The 23,214-nt window shown below is 34.6% G+C and overlaps 1 protein-coding gene across 1 annotated transcript in view; it reads left to right on the forward strand.

The window, feature by feature from the left end:
* The window catches only part of LOC140237022 (alpha-2,8-sialyltransferase 8B-like), a 38,235-nt gene extending 15,208 nt beyond the window's left edge, over nucleotides 1-23,027 (forward strand). Inside the window, exons 5-11 of the mRNA XM_072316965.1 lie at nucleotides 2,746-2,859; nucleotides 6,540-6,665; nucleotides 13,472-13,622; nucleotides 17,385-17,500; nucleotides 20,001-20,090; nucleotides 20,879-21,102; nucleotides 22,777-23,027. Of these exons, the coding sequence (XP_072173066.1) occupies nucleotides 2,746-2,859; nucleotides 6,540-6,665; nucleotides 13,472-13,622; nucleotides 17,385-17,500; nucleotides 20,001-20,090; nucleotides 20,879-21,102; nucleotides 22,777-23,027 (1,072 nt within the window). The remainder of the gene's footprint in view (nucleotides 1-2,745; nucleotides 2,860-6,539; nucleotides 6,666-13,471; nucleotides 13,623-17,384; nucleotides 17,501-20,000; nucleotides 20,091-20,878; nucleotides 21,103-22,776) is intronic.
* Nucleotides 23,028-23,214: the final 187 nt, after the last annotated feature.

Raw genomic sequence — 23,214 nt, forward strand, 5'->3', positions numbered from 1 at the left:
CCTAAAAACGTATTTATGCTATCAAATAAACCTCATGTATGTACAAAATCAAGTCTACATAACGGTAATGATCAGACAGTAATGAAATATCACTTCTTGAGAATTATCGTACACTTACATTGTAAGACCATCCTTTATTCATTCATTTATTTATTTATTCATTTATTCATTCATTCATTCATTCATCCACTCTCTCATTCTCTAACAGAAACGTACAGATATGATTATTTTACAGAAAACATGTGTGTATTATATTATTTACATTTGAATGTACAATAAACCAAATCTATAAGGAGGCAATCATCAAGGAAGGTAAAACAAAACCAAACATTTTGAGTACGTGGAAATGATGGAAATGGGAAGGAATGCTAAAGAAGCAATGCCTATAGATGTGTACGTTGCATTCCCCAAAACATAATAGTACAAGTAACATTATTGATATGCCGTTGCATGATAACACGAATTGCAAACAGCCGGACAATCCCAACACTATGTATAGCATGACAATTTAAAGTCGCTGCCATGCACAGAATAGAAGAAAGAGAGGGACAAGGAGGCAGAAAACAATGGACGGTATGAAGTTGCACAGTGCCAACGAATTTGACATGCCCCTGATTAAATTTTTAAACTGGAATAAAGCGATATGTACGCTTGGAGACGAGTCGTGAATATATTGATGACTCTAAACTTTCCTTTTCCATTACCATCATGGCTTGATGAGGAAACTGTGCACCAATATTCTGAAAGTTATCAAGTAATAAATATATTATATCAGCCAGCGAATTGATTAAAAAAAAAAGCCCATGTCCTCGGGGACGTGTTTCATCATTGATATTAAACACGTCGTATACGTAGACGTTGCCTATAGATACATACAACACTCACACACACACACACATACACACATCCACGTGAGCGTACACAGGAGGTACAGACAACGCAACCGGCGTTGCGTTGCTAGGAGTAGCTATGGAACCAGAAAGCGAACATCCGGCGTAGCAGTTCACTCCTATTCACCTGTACACGATTTGAAAACAGCATGTACGGTGCGACGGTCTATACGTCATGCAGAGATGATTTCTTTGCCCACAGAAAGAGAAATAATATTGTGGTAGTGCTTAATCATGTCACTATGTAATTATATTACCATGCATGTAATTGTAACACCGATGACAATAGAATTCATGACAGTAAAATGGTAAGTTGATGCTGAGGCTAATAACAAAGGTGACAGTAGGCGCAGGTATATCACAAAGGTGCTGCTTGCTCTCTGTGGACGAAATCAATTCATCGTGAAAATGACGTCACAAACTATGTTTGCTATAACAATAAAATAACATGAAAATAATGGTAAAATCAATTTGTACCAAGTTTTGAGACAATAAATCAGTAAGTTTGGTATTGGTGAACTGAAACTATGGCGGTCGTGCAGTGTATAATGCTGGAAAGGCAAATTTCACTGTGCTCTTTTTGGTTCAGCAGATTCGTTCGATATTCTATTTTCTGCATAACATGTAAAGAGAAAAGATTCATTTGATGGTTAATTCAGAATTAGTTATTAGTCGGGAAAAAACTGAAAATCTACAAGCATGCTCAATAGTTCAAGAGAAAATATCATCAAAATCAGATTACAATCAGGGAAGTTATGAAATTTTCAGCCTATATATAATCAACATATATTATGTATATTGAATACTAGATCTCATATTCTAAACTCGTGTATTTATGTACCTCATTAATTTTTAACTGTACATTATCTATTAGACAGTCATATCATTGTTTGCTTTTTCCAAATCATAGTTCATACAATTATCGATATACTGTCATACCCTGAATTTCCACAATATGATCAGATTAACATTTTTATGTTCATTCCCTACTGATTTTTTCATTGTCGTAGCAAAGGTTTATAGTTTGATGTTATCTATCAAGACCAATAATTTTTCATTGTTTTTTTATTTGTTAAATCAATTGCTACGAGATTTTATGTCCAAGAAGTATACTGTTTTGGATTAGTACAATTTTGAACAGCTATGTTTTGATGGTTACAGCTCGTTATTCCGAAGGTTCGTTATTCCGAAGGCTCTTTATTCCTAAGATTCGTTATTCCGAAGGTTCATTGTTCCGAATTTCAGTTTCGGATTAACCAATCTTCGGAGTAACGAACCTTCGGAATAACGCCACAAATTTTCGGATTAACGAACCCTTTTTCATTTTCGGATTAACGAACCTCTAGGTATAGGGAATTTGCGTGTTTCGGATTAACGACCCTTCGGAATAACGAACCTTCGGAATAGCGAACCTTCGGAATAACGAACAGCACCCGTTTTGATACAGGGGGCATGTAAGAATCAGAGTAACTGCATTCTAAATTTCGCCTTTTTTCTTTGTACGTTGTACAAATGTTGTAAGCAACTCAGCCGTTTGACTGCTATCTATTATGCCGGACTGACTGTAACTTTACAAAATAACCATTTCATTTCAATTTACAAGTCTAGAATGAAAAGCTAATGTAGACTGTCTTTACTGTGGATCATTGCCTGACAGAATGTCTTAATAGAGCAGTATTCATGCCACCCTATTTGAATAAAACACAGTGATGAAACTAATATTGCATAATTATAATACAATAATAATAATGTATTATACGGTAGTATAAGAGTGGTGCCCAGATTCCTTGATAATAGGTCCGATCTTATGGATTAACAGCATACATGCCTTCTCATTTTTTTTTTTTTAATGCAGAGCTTGCACTTTCGGAATCAAGGATGATAGCCAGATGGATGACTACCTACCTCAACTAGTCATCTACGGAACAGATATTCCTGCAGAAGCTCCTTCGAGGTCCGACCACAATTTGTGAGTACTTGGCTTTTGTTTTCTCCATTTACTATTAATTCATATCTTATTTTCATTCTTCGACAAAACAGAATGTACACTTCACTCTTTTTGTAACAAATGAATAATATAAAGGATGAATCTTTTTGCTTTGATGTAAAGCGCCTTGAGCATATAATCAGAGTGGAGAATGGCGCGATAGAAATTATGTGTATTATCGTTATTATTATTAGTATTATCATTATTATTATTATTATTATTATTATTATTATTATTATTATTATTATTATTATTATCATTATTGGGGATTGAACAGAGCATACAATAGCGAAATAAATGTAATCAATCACCGAAGCGAATGAAATGGAATCTACGCAGACCGTAAGGAGCCACTGAAAAGACAATGCTTGCGATATGTTTGCCCCTTGGAGAAAAATGTATACGAAATATAGGTTCGCGGCGAATACTAAAGAGACAAAACTGACAGAAATCAAAACAACATGGGACGAGACTGACATATCAACAAGACAACTGAAGAGACAAGTAGATGCAACTGTGGCAGTGACTTTAGGGGAAAATAGGGGAATTGCGGAAATGCCTTGAAGAGAGACAAAGCTAGACAAAGGAGGTGAAAACTGCACTTGCCAAATCACGGACGCTAATGGTAGCAATGTTTGAGGTAATGTCAAAAGTTTTGTTTTGAGCTCTTCCCTCTTCTCTCTGCGTCTTTCTTTGTGTGTTTGATATCTATGTATAATTATGTATATGTATGTATGTAATAATATTATTATTATTATTAATAATAATAATAATAATAATATATATATATATATATACAGTATATATATACATGTGTGTGTGTTTGTGCGTGAGTGATTATGTACCATGAGGTATTTAATTCAGGTGCTGTACACCATAGGTGAAAAGAAGAGATTGAAATGCATTGTTAGCGGCCAACAACTGTAAGTCGATGCACAACATTTTCTACGCATCACGCGTTTTCTCCAGGCTATTGATTTCCAGTAACATGACGCGGTACTACACGATGACTACATTCTTGGAATAAAGTCAACGTGTTACAATCCAAAACCCGGAAGAAGACGCGTTGACAATTTGGTGCAGCGACTAAAATTTGTTTGACGCTAATAATGTATGACAATGATCTCTTCTGGTCATATACAGTATATTTATATACATTAGATTATATCAATACATCCGTCATGGTTAAGTCTAAGTATTAAATAAGTGTAAATAAATCATTGAAAAAAAATCCCACATTAATATGGATACATGATTCAGATACTGTGGCAGTTTAAGGGGGCGTCTCGTTTCTGCGGGTATCAATTTTACGTGTGTGTGCGTGTATACATTCACATACACATAAAGACTATTCGCGTATTCATAACACAACTGTATAAAGTTCTACATGCACCTATATATAGTGTACTCATAGAATTTCAGAATCGTATGGGAAAAAGGAAAAAAAAAAAACACCCGAATATCGCCATTGTTTGGATCACTTGCATATTATTGGCGTCTATCTTACGAGTAAGAATAAATGTTGATATTATTTCATCTCATACGTATTCATACATTACGGTGTATGTAGGCCTATGAGTGTGTCTTTATGGGGTTTTTTTTTTCAGTTTGAATTACTGCCTGAGGTACGATCCAGTTGGGTGTGAAATGAATATGTTGTTTTAGAAAATGTCAGTATATTGTTGCATTTCCAGAAACATCCATAATGGTCTTTTCATTCCAGACACGATTTTTCATTATTTGATTATACTGAAGCCTATTATTTATCCATCATGATCATCTTCTTTCAGTGTAACACAGACAATTGCATTATATTCTGCACATACAAACATAGCTGATATTCTTCGTATTAAAGCACACAATGATAAATAATACAATAATAGGGAAATAAATGCAATCGTTCGGACCATTATGTTGTAGTCACTTTGTATGTCTGTACATCTCAATTGGCATGCTTGTATGAACGGACAGCAGAGATCAGTCGTGTCGGTAGTGTCAAAGGTTAGAGATAGGAATTGGATACACGTATGTACCTACTGCAAATAAATTACGTAATAAACTAAATGAGTTCTTTCTTTTGTCCAATCACGTATATTTAAGCTTATGTAATTTAAGAAACAACAAACAGTTGCATCCAGGGTTTTTTACGTTTGTATACATTACCTTCAAAACCAGTGGCTGTTTCTAACGAATAGTACTTCGCTTCTCTCTTGCATTAAATTTTTGCCGTTTCATAAAACTGTCGGCAAGAATGAAAATAAAAAAATCTACATTTAAGGGAGTGAACAGTGCATTTTCTTTTATCGAGAAACTAACAAGGCAAGAGTGGAAAGGTTAAAATAAAAACTATATTCGGTGAAAACTGTTCAAAAACACTCTACCAATGTATCACATTGAAATTATAAGTGAACACATGATATGGACAATGATTTTTTCATTTGATATTGGTATGTTAATTTCTTAAGAAGCCTAATGCAAATCTATGTCGAATCACAATATGGGTCCATTGTGTGTCGTGAAAGTGTGATTCATACACAATCTGTTTTGAGCATGTGCCTTTTTACGCTATCATTCTGCCATTTTGTTACTTATAAAATAAAGAGAACATACTCTTTGTCCATCAAAGTTTGACGTATGTTACTTTGCGCAATAGCAGTAAAGTATAAAAATGTTTTTAGATTTATCCTAAAAGCAATGCCAAAATCGACCATGTACAAAAAAAAACAACAAAAACAACATGAACATAATAATATGTGTACCTATGCCTGTATGGGTGTCTATTTAGTAATCGGGCTAGTCTGGTCACGTGAAACCGTCCTTGTGGCCCAGTATCACAGACACAAATTGACACTGTTATGCAAGATGTCCACTTAAAAAGCAGACGAATAATTCATACTCTACTTGCAAATTACCTTAATCAAGTACTAGAAACAAAAAAAAATAATTTTATTGATAATCAATTACGGTATATTATGATTTGAAAGGTACTCCAATACGACAAGGCAGTCAAAAAAATATTAATCCTGACTTTTCCAAAGGAGTACTGGTATTTCAAACAAATTATTGATGTCAACAGCAACGACTGTGAATGCTGTCTTCAAAAAGTTCACTTTTTCTTTGGCTTCCCCTTGATAATAAATTATTGCACAATAAAGAACGATGCAGACTATAAAGAAATAATACAACAAATTGTCTTTAATCGATTTGTATTCTTAATCATGTAGTAATTATAACTATGTATTATTTAGCGATAGCATTCACGTCTATCCTTTACTTATCCTTTAAAACAAATTACTGTGTCTCCCAACACTGACAACGACACAACACATTGTGAGTACAAGCTGTGATGTAGCATATAAACCAAATACAATCTATGTATGCCGAACATGACTGAATAGTGGGGCTACAACATAGCTCCAAGACTGAACGTGGACGAAATACCAGGCTAGGTGTCTTCGAGTATTAAAGTTTTGCACTTGGATTTTTTTTTTTTTTTTTTTTAGTGCAGCCATATTATTTTATTTAATTCCCCCTTTGTCAAAACCTGTCAACAATGTGTTATGTTTTGTGTGATAATGTGCGAGAAAAGAAGCTTTATTGAATAGCACTTTGACAGTAATATTTTCACATTCTCCTTTTACTGCTGATATCTCCATACACAGGAAAAATGGAAACTTCACCAAAAACCTGTGGTCCTTCAATGAGCCTATGTCTGAACAAATCTACATGTATGAACAGACATTGCACAAGAACTGGCTGCGAAATAGCACTAACGTCGAGAAATTCAGGTATGAAAAGGAGACGACAAACGTACTCATTTCCATATAAATTATGCGTGATATCATTTTGCAAGTCAGTCATTCAATACATGTACTATTCATTTATCTATAAGTTCACGTCACCATACATCATATTATGTTTGTATGCATTATGTATATATGGGTCAGAATTTTCAGCGATGTACAATTGATCCCAAACAACGCCAAATTTCAAAAGTAGGAATTACTCCAAATCATTCATCTTACCTGAAAGAGTATAATCCAAGCTTTAATATGAACCCAATTATACTGGGATTTTCCCAGAGGAACAAGTTTTTATTCACCGCGGAAGTTTACCATATCCAGAGCAGCGAACATCCGTAAGGAATAATACTGCACATATATACATTTGAATACCATTTAACATAGCATTCAACCATTTGATTCAATTCAGAATCGTAACGAAATATCTTAAGGGATATATGTATGTGTTGGCAGAATATTAAGCTTGTATTCTTAACCTGTACGTAATGGAAGACAACTGAGGATTTAACCAAATTCGTAATTTCTGTTGAAATATTATTCTTTCGCTAAACACTTTCTCCAATTTACGCACATTTTACAAAAACACAATATTTCGACCTCTTGTTTCACTATCCCAAACTTTAATGCTTACTCCCAAATAATAAGATGCTTTTTTAAGATGTGTCTGATCTAGGCAGTCTCTATAACCCAACAAACATAGCATAATTTTCATCACGGAGGTTCGCATATAACTCATGGACGTTCGGAACAGAGAATATATTGAACATTGCAGTTCTCTGGAGTTGGAAACGCATTCTATTCATAACAAACAGCGATTTCATGTCGAGAACAAACTCCTCTGCAAAATCATGAATAATTATTACCAGTTCTCAATCATAAAAGCTTGTTTATCTTTTGATGCTGAGGAATAAAAAAAAAACAAACAAACTTTTCCATCTCTCGTAGATGAACATACAAACGTACGTTAAGTCTCACTGACGTTCTCCATCTGATGAAACATTACGCATTGTCGCTAGAATGTTTCATCAAGCAAATCAGTGAACACTGTAATTAAAATGACTACCATTTGCAAATTTACACTTCAGGTTAAAACAATCAAATAAATAAAAAAATGTCATGTCATGTCTTGCCTGTTGTAAGCAGGCTATCGGAAATAAGGTTCATAATCCAAATGTGGAGAAACAAGTTTAATACCCGTTCCATACTGAATTCTGAAAGGTCCATAGACTTAATACACAGGCTACCAGGTTCCCGTAGGGAGCGGGTTAACAACCAAAGCCTCAAGATTTAGAAACCGCATGATAACGTTTTCACCTAAACGAATATCAGGCCCATTTCCACATTTAGAATAACGGACCTTAAAGGGTGTGTACAGTTCTGGTCGAGGTGAGGATTTAGCTTTTAACGTTTTGCGAGATATTCAGAAACCACTCTATGACATGTCAAAGAGCATGCAGTTCTAAGGGGTATCAAAAGTTTATTCGATGAAAATCGGTTTTGAAATGGCTGAGATATCCAAAAACAAGGTGAAACAAAGAGATGATAATAAAGTTGTGGCATGTCGCCTTTTATTATTAGCACTTTTTTGGATATCTCAGCCATTTGAAAACCAATTTTCATCAAATAAACGTTGAATCCTTCTTAAAATTACATGTTCTTTCATATTTCATAAGAGGCTTTTCATTATCTCACTTAGGAATGTTGAAAACATGAATCCCCACCTCAACCAGTACTGTACTGTCCCTTTAAGAACATTGAACCTTGATATTGAATTTTCGGATTAAGGAACTTTCGGAATAATAAAATTTTTAATCAGGAACCTCGTGAATTAATTTACGAACCTTTTCTTTTTTTTTCTTTTTTTTTTTTTCGTTTTCGGAGTAACAAACCTTTGGAATATTGAATCGAGTGAATAACGGACATTCGGAGTAACGAATCTTTGCAAGAGCGAACGTACCAAAGTGCGACCTCAAGCACATTACTAAATCATCATTTTTTTACGTGTTTTGAAAGTAAGCACAAAAGCACAAGCGATCTCTCTGTCTCTTAAACGTAAACTTAATATAAAAAAAAAAGATATATGAGGCAGAATTGCAAATTTTAACATTGCTTTTCATTGATGAGTGTGAAAACACCATGTTTTGATAAAGGAGTATTTGCGTGTTTTTATCAAACAACAACACTACCATTATTTTTGTTCGCTTAGGACGAAATTTCGATGAATAAAAAATTAACAAAAACAGCCCCTCCAGAGGAACTCGGTATAACGGGAGTGCTCTGGCAATTCTTTTCTCTGTGTGTTGGTGCTCAACCCTTCCTCAGTTTCATCTCGCTTTCATTCAACTGCTTCCACGTTCTTTTGAAACTTTTACTTTTCTTCTTGCCACATGCCCATTACAGACTTCTTCCGTCATTTCAACCTTTTCGTTTCAATATATTCTGAATGTGACTTCGTAGCACTTTTCGAACTTTCTTTTTCTTTTTGATCGCAGCATGTTCAAGCTACTTAGGGAATGAGAGAAAATCGTTGTGAAAAGAAAAAATTAGAATGTATAAAGGCATAGAATATATGACAAGTACAACGAACGTCCGTGATGGAGACCCAAAATAGATGTGTTCTGTTTGAGATGTCCGCTACCTTCCTCAAAAAGATATAGGGGGGGGGGAATCTGTCACTAAAAAGTGGCACTGATCCTCTATCTCCTACTATGCAATTCATGGACTTATTCTACCAACGAACATCCGTAAGCAAAACGTTTTTCTTTTGTTATTACATGAAAATTGAATGCTGAACGTGTTTCACTTTTGGGTATGAGAGACTCAGTGATTTAGTAATATTTCAAGTAACATTAACTCATCGTACAGTGATATATTTGTAATTATCACAGATTTCCTTTCTCGGACCAAACGTCCGTGAGCGAAATTTTCAGATCTTATAACAGTGCAAATTGTCTCCAAAACCTCATCAGAAAGAAATTTGAATGCACAGAGATTACAGATTACGCAAAATTCCAGATTCCTTTAAGTTGGTTTTCAGTGTTAAGCTGTTTTTACATAACTAGAGGGAATACAAGGGTAAAATTGCAAGCAAATTTTGAGCTGTTTGTTCATCATGATCACATACCGCCTTAAAAATTCTGAAACTACTGCTCTAAGCTTGTTGTTTACTTTGCAAAACTTTCCTTTTCTTTATTTGAAATTTGAATTATTTGAAAGTTTTAGAAAATAAGGGACACTTTCAAGACAAATTATTTCTCATCGGTTGGATTGCTTACGTCACGGACGTTCGCTGAAGTTGTCACGGACATTCGTTCTACCACTAGGGTCATGTTCCAGGACGGATAACTAAACGACAGAGAGCACGTAGCCCTCATAACTCTTTCAAAATTTTGAAAAGGTAATTTCATTGCAAATTATTAGAAATTTGGCACCCTTTCAACATATGTATTTTTCACAGAGTATGTAGGAGGTGGATTTTCAGAGAATATATTCAAAATTTGTTCGGTTTTCGGTGAATCGTGTGGTCCAAAAACTGCAGACGAGCCCCAGTTCGCTGCAAACATGGCATGTAGCTCCTCGGCTAGAGAGCCAGAGGAAAATGTACTTGTGCCATCGAAGGAAGATGGTGCCCCACTCGATAAAGTTTTAATCATCACGGACGTTCTTTTTTTTTTCTCGGAGGTTCGTCTAAAAATGTAATTTCGGTTCGCATTTTGACAAAGGATGGACGAAAATTTCAAACATACATACTACCATGTGGCTAGATCTTACTCGATTACGACACAGAACAATATCGCCAATAACATTCAATGGGCTACGATCTTTATTAGTAAATAGCGGACGCACGTCCGTGACGAAAACTGAGTATAATCTTGCATAAAAGAATGCTACGTCCCATGTACAGCCAGTAGACGTACAAGTTTTGCAGGATATGTTCATTAGGTGGAACACCAAATTTTCGTATACATTACAGTTTGACCAACAAATTAGAATTTGCAGCAGCGATAGACATAGAAGCATCACGGATGTTCGTCTGTTTAGGACCTTGATATTTCAATTGTTCTGTGTAATTTTATACGTGCTCATAGAGTTCTTATAATTTTGTGGTACATACCCATGATATGTCAGATCCAAAACACGGTCAGATAATATATGTCACGTACCTTAAAATGGCTACTCATTGGTTTGAAAAACAAAAATTATTGTGAAAATAGCATTTTTACCGCATTTTTGCGCTTTAAGTCCTTGTAAAATGCAAAATATCAGTCAAGAGTAAACCAACCCATACATTTCCTGAAGGGAAATTTACCAGGCTTTGAGATGACATGAAAGAAACTGGTTTCTTAGATCATCCTGATGTGTTCTAAGGGAAAAGGTGTCATAAGGTCGGAAAATTTGCAATTGTACATCGTTCAAAATTCTCACCCATATCTATCTATATATATATATATATATATATATATATATATATATATATATATATATATATATGTATCCTGAGGAAGGTCTGATGACTGGCCGAAAGCTTGACTGAATAAAAGGGAGACTTACGATCGAGAGCAACGTCCGCCTCGGTGTAATTTCTTTCAGTATATATATATTATGTATATGCTTTGCAGACATTAAAATATTCACGTCGGTATTACCATTTTCTGCACCCACATAAGCTCCGATCCTTAACCCCCAACCTTTTGCATTTTATGGTGTCATCCACAGTGAAGTTACCTGAAACAAGGGGGTCCAAGAGCTGGAGTTTCCGCTGGCTCTATATTTCAATTTTTTTCAATTTTTCAATTTTTGTTTCATCAGTTTTTGCACCATTTCTTTTCGCGCATCCCCGTGTCTTTACCATTAGGCATCGCTCGTCTTTTAATACGAAGAAATGACGAAAATTGATTTCTATTATACAGACATATGTTCCAAGAAAGTGGCATGAATCAATATTATTGTCTTTCCATCTTTGCGGTAGATAGAGTCTGACACTGTTAATAAAGTAGAAAGACTTTTTAGCCGAATTTTATTATGTTTGATTGGCTGTTACTGATTCTCTCGAGATTATATCTTTTCATAATCTAAATTCGCCGCTTATTAAGTTAACACGCAGTTAACACAGCATGCAATGTGTAAAGCGTTATTAGATATGGAAATCTGGTAGCAGTTTAACCTCTTGCAGATCGTTGATTTTAGATTTAAATTTGCGTATGTGTCATTCGCTTTTCTTATGTTTCATTCGCGTTTCTTTTATTACCATTAAGAATACATTATAACGTTGATTCGTAAATGGTAATTTATATACATACATATATACATTGTATGAAAACATAATTACAGAAGGAATGACAAGATAGACATATGCAGTAATTACCAAATGGTATTTATTACAATTCCTATTTTTCGGGGACCTTCCCGGATATATATATATATATATATATGTATATATATATATACATACACTGTAAAAACATCGGTGTTAGATTTAACACCCGTGGTGTTAAATCTAACACCGATCAAACTTCAATAAAGGACCACACCCACAGGTGTTAAAAATGCACTGTGATGGTGTTGAAAAGTGTTCACCTGACACTTCGTGGTGTTAATTTGACACTGTACCTGGTGTTATTTTGACACTGTACTGGTGTTAATTCAAAAATGACACCACATGGTGTTGATTTGATATTTGCTGGTGTTAATATCAATGGTTTAACACCCGTCCAGCTTCAATAAGGGACCACACCAGCTGGTGTTACTTTGGTGTAAATTTGTTTTTACGTTTTTTCAAAAATCTAGTATTTTAATGTAAAATTCTTGATCGTTTTGTTTAAATTAAAAATCAACAAGAAGTGCAGTTACTAAGAAACTCTTCAAAAAACAGTTTAAAATTTGGAAATGACACCCGTAGGTGTTAATTTAACACCATAAATGAGCATCGAAAATTTAACACCAGCTCGGTGTTCACTATTTAACACCGGACTTTTTGCAGTGTATATCCGTTGGGTACAGTTTCTTGAGGATTGAAGAAAGTGCTCGATGCTTCGCCTATTATATGAAAACAAAGGCAGTATAGATCTGTGCTGTATGCACGGAAACTAGGGATCAGGATATTTTGCCAGTATCATTTACAAATCGATGAATACTTTTTTGATAATAATGTATCAACGTCTTTTATGCCACCGTAGCTTTTCATTATGGAATGAAATCAGTGTTGAGTTTCCATGTCTGTTGAGAATCTATGACACGAATGTCTTGAAGAATTTGAAAAGTGATGATTTTGCTGTCATTTTTATAATGTAAATTTGAAGGTCTTGCAATAATAATTTTGCTTGGTCTGTTGGATTCAGTGTATATTGCACTACACTTATGCAAAGAAAAAAAAAAAATCTGGTTCCCAACTTTTACTTAAACACCATGCCTCTACCATTTACTAGACTTTTTATTTACACTCCGTTGGATTGTGATCAGAAACAATAATATCAAAATAAAAAGCACTAGGATACAACATTGTGATTGATATCCAGTAGTGTTATTGCAAGTATCAAAATACGTGCTCATCTTACATTTCTAGACAAAAGTCTTTCATAACATATAGCTATTTTTTCCTTCGTAATTAAATATGGAACCAGGAAACACTTTTCTCTTCCGCAAATAATTTTAACAATAAAACAGTTCAGGCATTCACAAATGAATTCACCAGTACCTGAGTTTCAATTGCGTATGAAAAATTCCTGCTAGTGATCAAGGTTCTCATATTTTGGTTGTTAATTAAAGAATTTTCTTCCTTTTTTGTGTTGCAGATCAGAGCTTGCCAATTACCACGAAGCGCTTCGAGGGAATCATAGAATAATTGCTAGCAAGGAGAACGTCAAAGTTAATACTTCAGTGAATTCTTTTAGAGGTTCAGCCAAACTGGTTGTGACGCCTGAGGTATATAAAGTGCTTCCAGAGGTATGCCTTGATACACATTCGTTACCTTATATTAGACGGAGCGCTCCAACCCCTAACCCTTGCCCGTATTATACAAAAACGTATGAACATTTACACATAGTACAAAATCACACATACAACCACGCCATCATGGAAACGGATGAAGTAGAATGAAATTCATATATAATTATTAAGTGGTTAAGTTATATTAAAAATGAAAAGTGAACATGTATTTCGGTGTATAGTGCCTGCTGTGATATACCACAAAAAAGTAGAGAGTAAGCATTTACGTATAATTCATATTTGCTTGCAATAACCTAAAAACAAAGAAATCATTTTGGACTTTAGTATTTGTTTTAATTAGTGTGTTGCGTCTTTTTCAATTACCTGCAGTTCAGTGTATTAGTACTTCACAAACTACCTAAAAAAGTGTAGAAGTTTTTCTGACACTCTTTCCAACTTGAACGTTACTGATTACATAGTAGCATTTTGCACATTCAGACATTACATTAAGTTTAGGAACTCAATCGAAGCCAACGTATCTATTGTTTTATAGCTTATTGTTGAATAAATATTGACGAGGAAATGGTGGGAGGCGCGATGCTCCAAGTGTGTGTATAACGATAATTCACGGCATGTGGAAACCGCAGGAGAATCAAATTTTGTGTTTAACAAAAACTCCTACGAGAACTGACCGTTCGAAGTTCAACTGTTGGGTTATCACACTAGTACTACATGAGATCCCGATTACGTGGTTTACATGCCTACTTCAAAACTGATGGTACCACTGTAAACGTGAATGTATCTATAAATACATGCTTCATGATGACTGATACAGGCAACTGAAATTTCTCTCTAAGATCTGTTGAAAGCTTTTGACACTACCAATCACTCTATTTTGATTCGTAAATAAAATCTATTACATTTATATGGAATACGTGGAAATTCCGTTGGAATGGACTAAGATTTATTTGATTAACATAACACATTTTTTTTTTTTTTTTTTGGGGGGGGTAATTGATTAGAGAAGCTCTGCAGTTCTAAGAATTGCTACAGGTGCCCCCCCCCCCCCCCCGAGATCAACTGACGCACTGACATGCAAACTGTTAGTATAGAACGCTTATTTCGGATATTCTTGCAGATAATAATAACAATAAAGGACATTTATATTGCGCAGCCACTATAATAATATACTCTACTGCGCATTACAAAATGACATACATACACGAAATACATAAAATACATTACTTCAAGAGATGACTTTTTAACCTGACCTTAATTAAACTCTTTGGCCCGAATTCACGAAGGTGGTACAAATGAAACCATGGTTTAAACCACGGACAAAAACCATGGAATGCCAAGTGTCGCATGCGATATTTCGGTACGAAATCAGTCATTTCGTCGATGAAATGATTATTTTATAAAGAAATGACAACATTTTGTAAGTAAATGAACATTTCGTCCACGAAATGATAATTTCGTTAACGAAACAGTAATTTTGTCGACGAAATGACCAATTTCGTAACGAAATATTCTGTTTGACACTTGGCGCTCCATGGTTTATGTCCATGGTTTAGACCATGGTTTTGTTTGTACCACCTTCGTGAATTCGGGCCATTAAATGTAACTGCTTGTCTTACAAAGGGAGATTATTCCATAATTCTGGTGCAGCAAACGAAAATGCCCTTTACCAAGAGTAACTTTTGATTTCCCTGATGGATATTTCAATAATGTTTGATCCCGTGAACTTCGGAGGTGATAAGATGTTTAAATTATGTTTTTAACTCTACAAGTTCCCGTATGTACACTAGTAATGTGCCATGAATAGCTCTATATACAATAAACAGAGTTTTAAATATTATTATCTGCTTTACAGGCAACCAATGTAATGTACGTAGTAATGGACTACAATGGAATAAACGAGGAGAATTGCAAACTAATCTAGCACATGCATTTTGCACCCTTTGTAGTTTACCTAATTAATTATCAGGTAAGCCGTAAAATAAACTGTTACAATAATCCAATCTACTTGTGACAAACGTTTTTCTGTACTTTCCCGTGTCAAATGCTTTCGAATATGTGCAATAAATGATAATAAATAATGATAAATAATAATAATGATGATAATAATAATAATAATAATAATAATAATAATAATAATAATAACAATAATAATAATGATAATGATAAAAATGATAAATGGATGATATAAATGTATTCATATCTGGTAGTAACAAAATCGAAACATCATAATGTTACAACATTGAGACAGAATAAGCCACTGTTTGATTCAAAGAAAAGAAAGTTATAATATTTAAACCCCCCCCCCAAAAAAAAAGAATGCATGAATATATATTTGATATTGCTACAGAACCAAGCAAGACTGCAAGTTTGTTGTAGAACATTTTGTTGGTGTTGCATTAGAGGAACATCTTTTTCGGCTCCATATAGATGTTTTCTTTCAGAAACAGGTATAATTTAGAGGATAAGACATCTAAAAATATACCGTTAAGGATTTTATTGCATATCTATAGAGTGCCCCAATTACGCCTCAGTGATCTGGGGAAATGTGGAAAATCTCTTCTGAATCGCGTATATACGCATTCAAGAAATGGTCTTAAAGGGTGTGTACAGTTCTGGTCGAGGTGAAGATTTAGCTTTTAACATTTTGTGAGATATTCAGAAATCACTCTATGAGATGTCAAAGAGCATGCAGTTCTAAGGGGTATCAAAAGTTTATTCGATGAAAATCGGTTTTGAAATGGCTGAGATATCCCAAAACAAGGTGAAACAAAGAGATACTAATAAAGTTGGGGCATGTCGCCTTTTATTATTAGCACTTTTTTGGATATCTCAGCCATTTGAAAACCAATTTTCATCAAATAAACGTTGAATCCTTCTTAAAATTACATGCTCTTTCATATTTCATAGAAGGCTTTTCATTATCTCACTTAGGAATGTTTAAAACATGAATCCCTACCTCAACCAGTACTGTACAGTCCCTTTAACATGCAATAACACTCCAAAACACCTTCTCAACCACATTTTAAGAAACTCCAGTTATAGTTACCATATGTAACAAATATGTCAATCACGACCTGAAAATGAACATTCACAATTCATTACCCCCATTTGATACGTTTAAATTTGCGAGAGACGTACACTCATATACCGCTATAGACAAACTGATTTTCTATATTTACCTCACCTTACGTTACATTGCATAGATGCGCCTAATATACAGTACGTTTTGTATTCATGTGCCTGATGAAATGAAGTTCTGTCCATCCCTTGCTTCTGTTTGGTGAAACAAAATTTTATTTTTGCATGCAGTACGTTCAGTTTTCCCGTCATGGTTTCCCCGTTTTTCCTTTCTCTTCAAACATGTCAAAGTGTAATTCAATACATATATAAAATCAAAAAATAATGCAAGCCCAACCGTAGAAAGGCCATTGTCCTCTACTTTTCTTCAATATTATTCTCTTTCAGAATTATTTTTTTTCGCTTCGTCTATAATGCGTAGTATTTTTATATATTTGTGTTCATCTTGTGTGCTGTAATTTGTTTTGCCCTTATTGCTCTATGAAGAATATAAAAATAAAAATGATAAGAAATGTCTGAGACTTTATTAAGCTTTCCTAAGAGATTGGTCAGACATTACGATAAAAATGAAAAAACAAACAAACAACAACACACACAATGAAATCAAAACGAGGATTTGTGATAGAAGTGAGTATACAAGTGCTAATTCATCTTGCCTACGTTGTGTCTTCCACGTCTTAGAAAAATCCACTTCCAGAAAGCGGAAATTACACTTCGTGCGCGGTGGTGGGAAACAGTGGTTCACTCTTGGGAAGTGGATGTGGAGAAGAAATTGATTCACACAACTTTGTAATCAGGTAAGTGCTTTCAAAGCAAACGTAATACTAGTACAAGAGTGGAAGAAAAATTAATAATTATTTCATTAACTCAACTGACATATAATACTAGTTTGGCATTATATCTGATCACATTGATAAACGTGTTACCCTGTTACATAGCTCTCTGTCAGTAAAGCGTCACCGATCCCACTCATCTCGATAGTCTGATAGTCTATGTAAAGATAAACCTACCATAATGGAATGTATTCACGTCACGTAGCCAAATTCTTAACTGAGGAAATCGGCACCGGACACATTGAGCGAAACATCATTTCAAGGTACACAACAATAGAATACTAACACGTTGAATTTGATTGATTGGGGTTCAGAACATCAAAATTGCAAGTACAACAATGATGAAATACTTAAATTGAGAATAAAAAACAATCGCATAATATTCTATTAACAATTCTATTGACAAGCCATCTCTGTAAATTTTGAATGATTTGGAGTTACAGATTCCAGTTTGTTAGGAGACCTTTGGAATAGCCAAAACAGGACAAGTATGCTGTAATGGTGTAAGCAATCTCTTCTGCACTTAGTGATATACATGTATTAGTAATTTGGTGCTGCTTCCATTACTGCAACTACCTGTAATATAGATTATAATACTATACTATAATGTCAATACTTCTTATAATGCAAGTTTTAATCATGGTAGCCTCCACAGTGTATGCATTGCAATTCCAGAGGACCCTGCCATTTTTGTACCCCAGCATTGCCATGCAGGTACCCATTCTTATACTTTGTTCGAGAGGGACATTGTGGGAAACCATGTCTCGTCCACGTCGACCTTTCAAGTCAGGCGTCTTCTCCACTGTCATCTATAATTATTGAACTTGAACTTTGAACTTATTCTGTTTCATTAAAAAATAACTTTTGCACAAGAACAAACTGAAGACTGTGAACGAGTATGCAAACATGCAATGCATAACATATGATAACAGTGAGCGGTGTCTCGCATTACTGGCAGATCCTTTTTAACGCTCTCCATATTCATACTTATCATATTTTCTCAGCTTAAAATGTCGGGATCACTCTGGACAAGTTATCAACTTCATTGTAACTTACTGTGAGACTTCTGAGGTTCCAAACTGGACCTGCCTCACAGATAATGAAGACAATATATTGACTATGTATATATATATATATATATATATATATATATATATATATATACATACATACAAATGTACATATATTGCGAAATGACCAGTTACTCTCTAAGGAAGATTCGTCTTTACGATAATGGTCTTTACTTTTCACCATCCCTACTTGTAAAAGATAAGCGGTACATAGTTTTGAAGACACGGGGATGCGCAAAAGGAAATTGCGCAATATATTGGTGAAATAAAGATTAAAATTACTCGACTGAACCTCCCTGGACACTATGTCTTATGTGACATAGCGATTTCTAAAGAAATCGACTTGAAGATACAGCAAAGGGGGAAAAATAGGCTTGAAGTCGTGTTCTGGACGCGTTTTTTTTTTCTTTTTTCTTGTTCTCTTTTTCTTTTTCTTCTTCTTCTTCTTCTTCTTTTGATCCTACAAACGAGATTCGAGGGCTGGCCCTGCTGCATAAAGATTTCAGGCCCTACATATCTGATTTACACTTTCGCACACATTTGTGAACAGGATTGAACATTTGTGCACACATTTCAGAACAGGGAAGACTTTTGTTTCATAATTGGGGGAAATTTCGTTTCATTTAATGAATAACCAAGTTAAATACACTCGAAACACAGAATTGACTTTTGTTTTATCATTGGAGTAATTTATTTTCATCTAATGAATAAAGAAGTAAAATGTACTCGAAAATATGTTTATGAGTATATATGAGTTCGAACTATGAGTTATGTGTATATTACAGTTATGATTATATCCGAGTTCGAAATGGATCTTCAGATTTCTCAGAAAGATGAAAGATGGAGGCATGAAACGCCGAGATCAAAGGCACAAAAAATGCACTTGCGGAATTCTTTTCTGTATGCGTAGAAAGTGGCAGCTGGTTTAATGAATATAGCAAGTTAGAACTCCAGCTCTCAAACCTCCTTTGTAGGATCCCACCAAAAAAGAAAGAAAGGAAAAAAAAAACACAAAACAACAACAACAACAACAAACGCATCCAGAACAGGGATTATTCGCTTTGTGTTGTCTGGATTTTTGAAACAAAACAAGTATACTCTACTGATTTCTAGTTAGGGTATATGTATATAGGCCTACATACATACATATATACACACAGACAAACACACACATATATATAAATATAAATATAAATATACATATATATATATATATATATAATATATATATGAAATGATGAATCAACATTGTAAATGTTGTTACTCCAACATTTTGAATGTTACATTTAACATTTACAAATAGGTGTGTGTGTGTGTGTGTGTATGTGTGTTAATGTGTGTCAATGTGTGTTAATGTGTGTCATTATATTTTCTACTTCTTTGTGTCACACCAGGTGCAATCTAGCTTCGATTCCCCCTTTCAAACATGATGCAGGTGCTCAAACTAACTTGACAACAATGAATCCGAGTATTCTACGTACAAGGTGAGGTAATCCCCAACAGTAGTGATCTAAGCGTATTTGAAGAGCTCGCTTCCAAAAGGCGCTAAATCCATCATTTTTCAATGGATTTAACGCCTTTCGGTTACAATCTCTTCATTTTTAGTTCACTTGAGCCGATCATGACGTCCGGCGTCCGTAAACTTTGTTACATTTCCAGCGTCTTCTTAGAAACAGGTAGCATATCCTGGGTATTGATATGGTCTTGATTTTTGCAAGCGCGGGCCACACTTCCCTCAGAAGCAAAGTGGCCAGTACCATGTACACTGAGAACACGAATAACTTATTCATAATAATTTTCCTGAACAGCATTCAACCAAAGCTCTGACAAAAAAGAAATACTACAGGTGATAGATAAATAAATAAATAAATAAATAAATAAATAAATAAATAAATAAATAAATAAATACATAAATACATAAATAAATAAATAAACAAATAAATAGATGAATACATAAATAAATAAACAAACCATAGTGTCTATCAAATTGTTTCTGGGTAGTTGATGTAACAGTCTATGATGATCGCTCTTCAAAATAAGCTGCGCAACTTCGGACAGAAAAAGACCACAAAATCTGTAAAAACATTCATCTGTTCATCTCCTCAATGCTGAAAGTCAATCTTGCATGGTCGATCACACATGCTTTGAATTACAAATGATGAGCGTTAAGAACATTACATTTGAACAGTCGAATTCATTATTTTCATCGCCATCGTCTATTCGTCTTTTCGTACAACTTGTTTACCTTGCAAAATGACGACTTTGTTAACAGATATGGTAAGCTGAAGACCAAACATGCCGAGCAGAAGCTCAGGAAAGACCTGTCTGTGTTTGATGGCACTATATGGATACCCGGATCCCTCCAAAACGCGTTGGTAGTACATAACACTATGAGCGGCATCAAGAACCCTCAAATTATCAGCCCTTATCCAGAACATTTCCGCTACGTGAGCCAATTTTGGAAGGATCGGTCATTTAAAAGATGGCTATCCACAGGTATGTGCATTCTGATCGATTCAATGGACGTTCAAAGAAAACAAAATATAGCTAGATATATGATTACAAGGGCAATACTTTCTGCTGAAAAGAAATCAACTAAAAAGGCAAACGTGTGTCTCAATGAGATAAGAATACATGTACTCAACTTTGAATATGCAAAACGGGGCAACAAAACATAGCAAATTGTGAAAGACTACCAAAAGGAAGCATGGAATCCGGGAGCACATTTAATTTAAATGATGAGATTTGTCATGAAATAGCCATTGATATTCAGAGTAAATGCAGATTTCAAAGACATTAACTTTGCGGCTGAGTTATTGGACACTCATTTGTTGGAGGACCTCGTTTGGTGGATCTCATTATACAAAATCAACAGACAGAAGCCGATCTTATTAGGAAGGCAATTACTTCATTCCAATGGTGTAGTCCCTATAAGAATCTTCATTTATCAAAAATATAGATTTATATGGTTCTCATAAATCAATAGTACTGTCAGTGATTCAATATTTTCTGTCCTTAACCACAAACTACTTGTCTTTTCCATATCGTTTGATGTTGTATGGATAATGCTGTTCATTAATCTCGAATTTAGAATTTATTATAAATTGAAAATAAGCAACGGGCCTGAAAAGCCCTGTTGTACATTGGATATCTAATATTATTGTAGTCTCCGAAACAAGATAGTGCCCGTCATCTTAATACCATACAAGCTTTAATCTATGTATTGATATGTCATGGTCCATTGTGTCAAACTGTCAAATGTTTTGGGAAATCCATGAATACCCCCGTTACATGCTCTCTTTTCGAAGAGAACTCTAATAAAATTGTCATACAAAGTTAAACTTCGCATATAGTCAGTGTGGGTTTTTTTTTTCCTGCAACTGAACTGATTGGAAATCAGTATAGATATTGTTTATTAGAAAATAGTGCGACGTTTACACAGAAGTACTTTACATAGGTTTAATTCCGATATTGGTCTCTAATGACTAAGTGGAACGGGAGAGAATTATTACATTAGTCTTTGAAATAAATTAAGAACTACGAGTTTATCACGTTTATGGAGTAGAAATATATTAGATATTTTGATGTAAAATAGATTGATACAATTATCACTTATTATTAATTGACACAAGTAGTTCTTGCATAGTCATTGGTTGGGTTGAGAAATAACGAATTTTCATAAAGTGTTGATAGAAATCAATTAAAAAGTGTGGTATAATAGAGATCGATTGTAGCTGCAAAGTTTGAACCTACATTATTTTGTAAAATTATTATTGGATTTGTTTGGATCATTGATTGTTTCAGTTGAGCAGAATGTGTCAGTGCTGTCTGATCTGTTCTTTCCTGGAAGATCATTTACGGTTTTCCATGGCGAATTTCTAAACCCATTATTGAGAAATCTCTATCGTTTACGGATGGTGTAAAACAATCAAACGCTTTTAAACAACATTGTAATTGAATACAGCAAAGAAATAACAAATTTTAACTACACGTCTATTCATTTGAATATTACAGTGAGGAAGGATTTTATGTTGGTACCAAAACACATAAAATCGCACAAGTGAACTTGTCGTGGTAGATATTGTATAGTACAAAAGCTATCGGAGATTCTGTACTGTTTTCTTCTACAATTTATTTTCCAACTCCTCATTCAACTCTCTCCATTTTCAGGATTTTATTTGGCGACGCTGGCTGTTCAGTTATGTGATGATATATCCCTCTACGGGTTCTGGCCGTTTTCGTATCATTTTGAAGATAATCGGAAGGTGCGGCTGAAGTACCATTACTTTGATAAAACGACTGACAGAGGTGCCCGGGCACACCATGCCATGGACAGGGAATTCAGTATTCTCTTGCAGCTGCATCACGCTGGAGTTCTACGGTTACATATAGGCCGCTGTGGGAACAGAGACAGACAGTGAAAAACACTTGAAAGAACGCACTCTTACAATTTGTGTGTGTAGGTGTGTGTTTGCGTGTGTTTGCGTGTGTGTGATCTATAAGTTTCTTATTTTTTCATGACTCGATTGGCGTCCTCAGTCTGAAGATATAATTGTTTTATCGATGTACATGACGATAATACAATTTTCTATATATATCATATAGGAT

This window comes from Diadema setosum, chromosome 13 (genome assembly GCF_964275005.1).
Source record: "Diadema setosum chromosome 13, eeDiaSeto1, whole genome shotgun sequence".
NCBI lineage: Eukaryota > Metazoa > Echinodermata > Echinoidea > Diadematoida > Diadematidae > Diadema > Diadema setosum.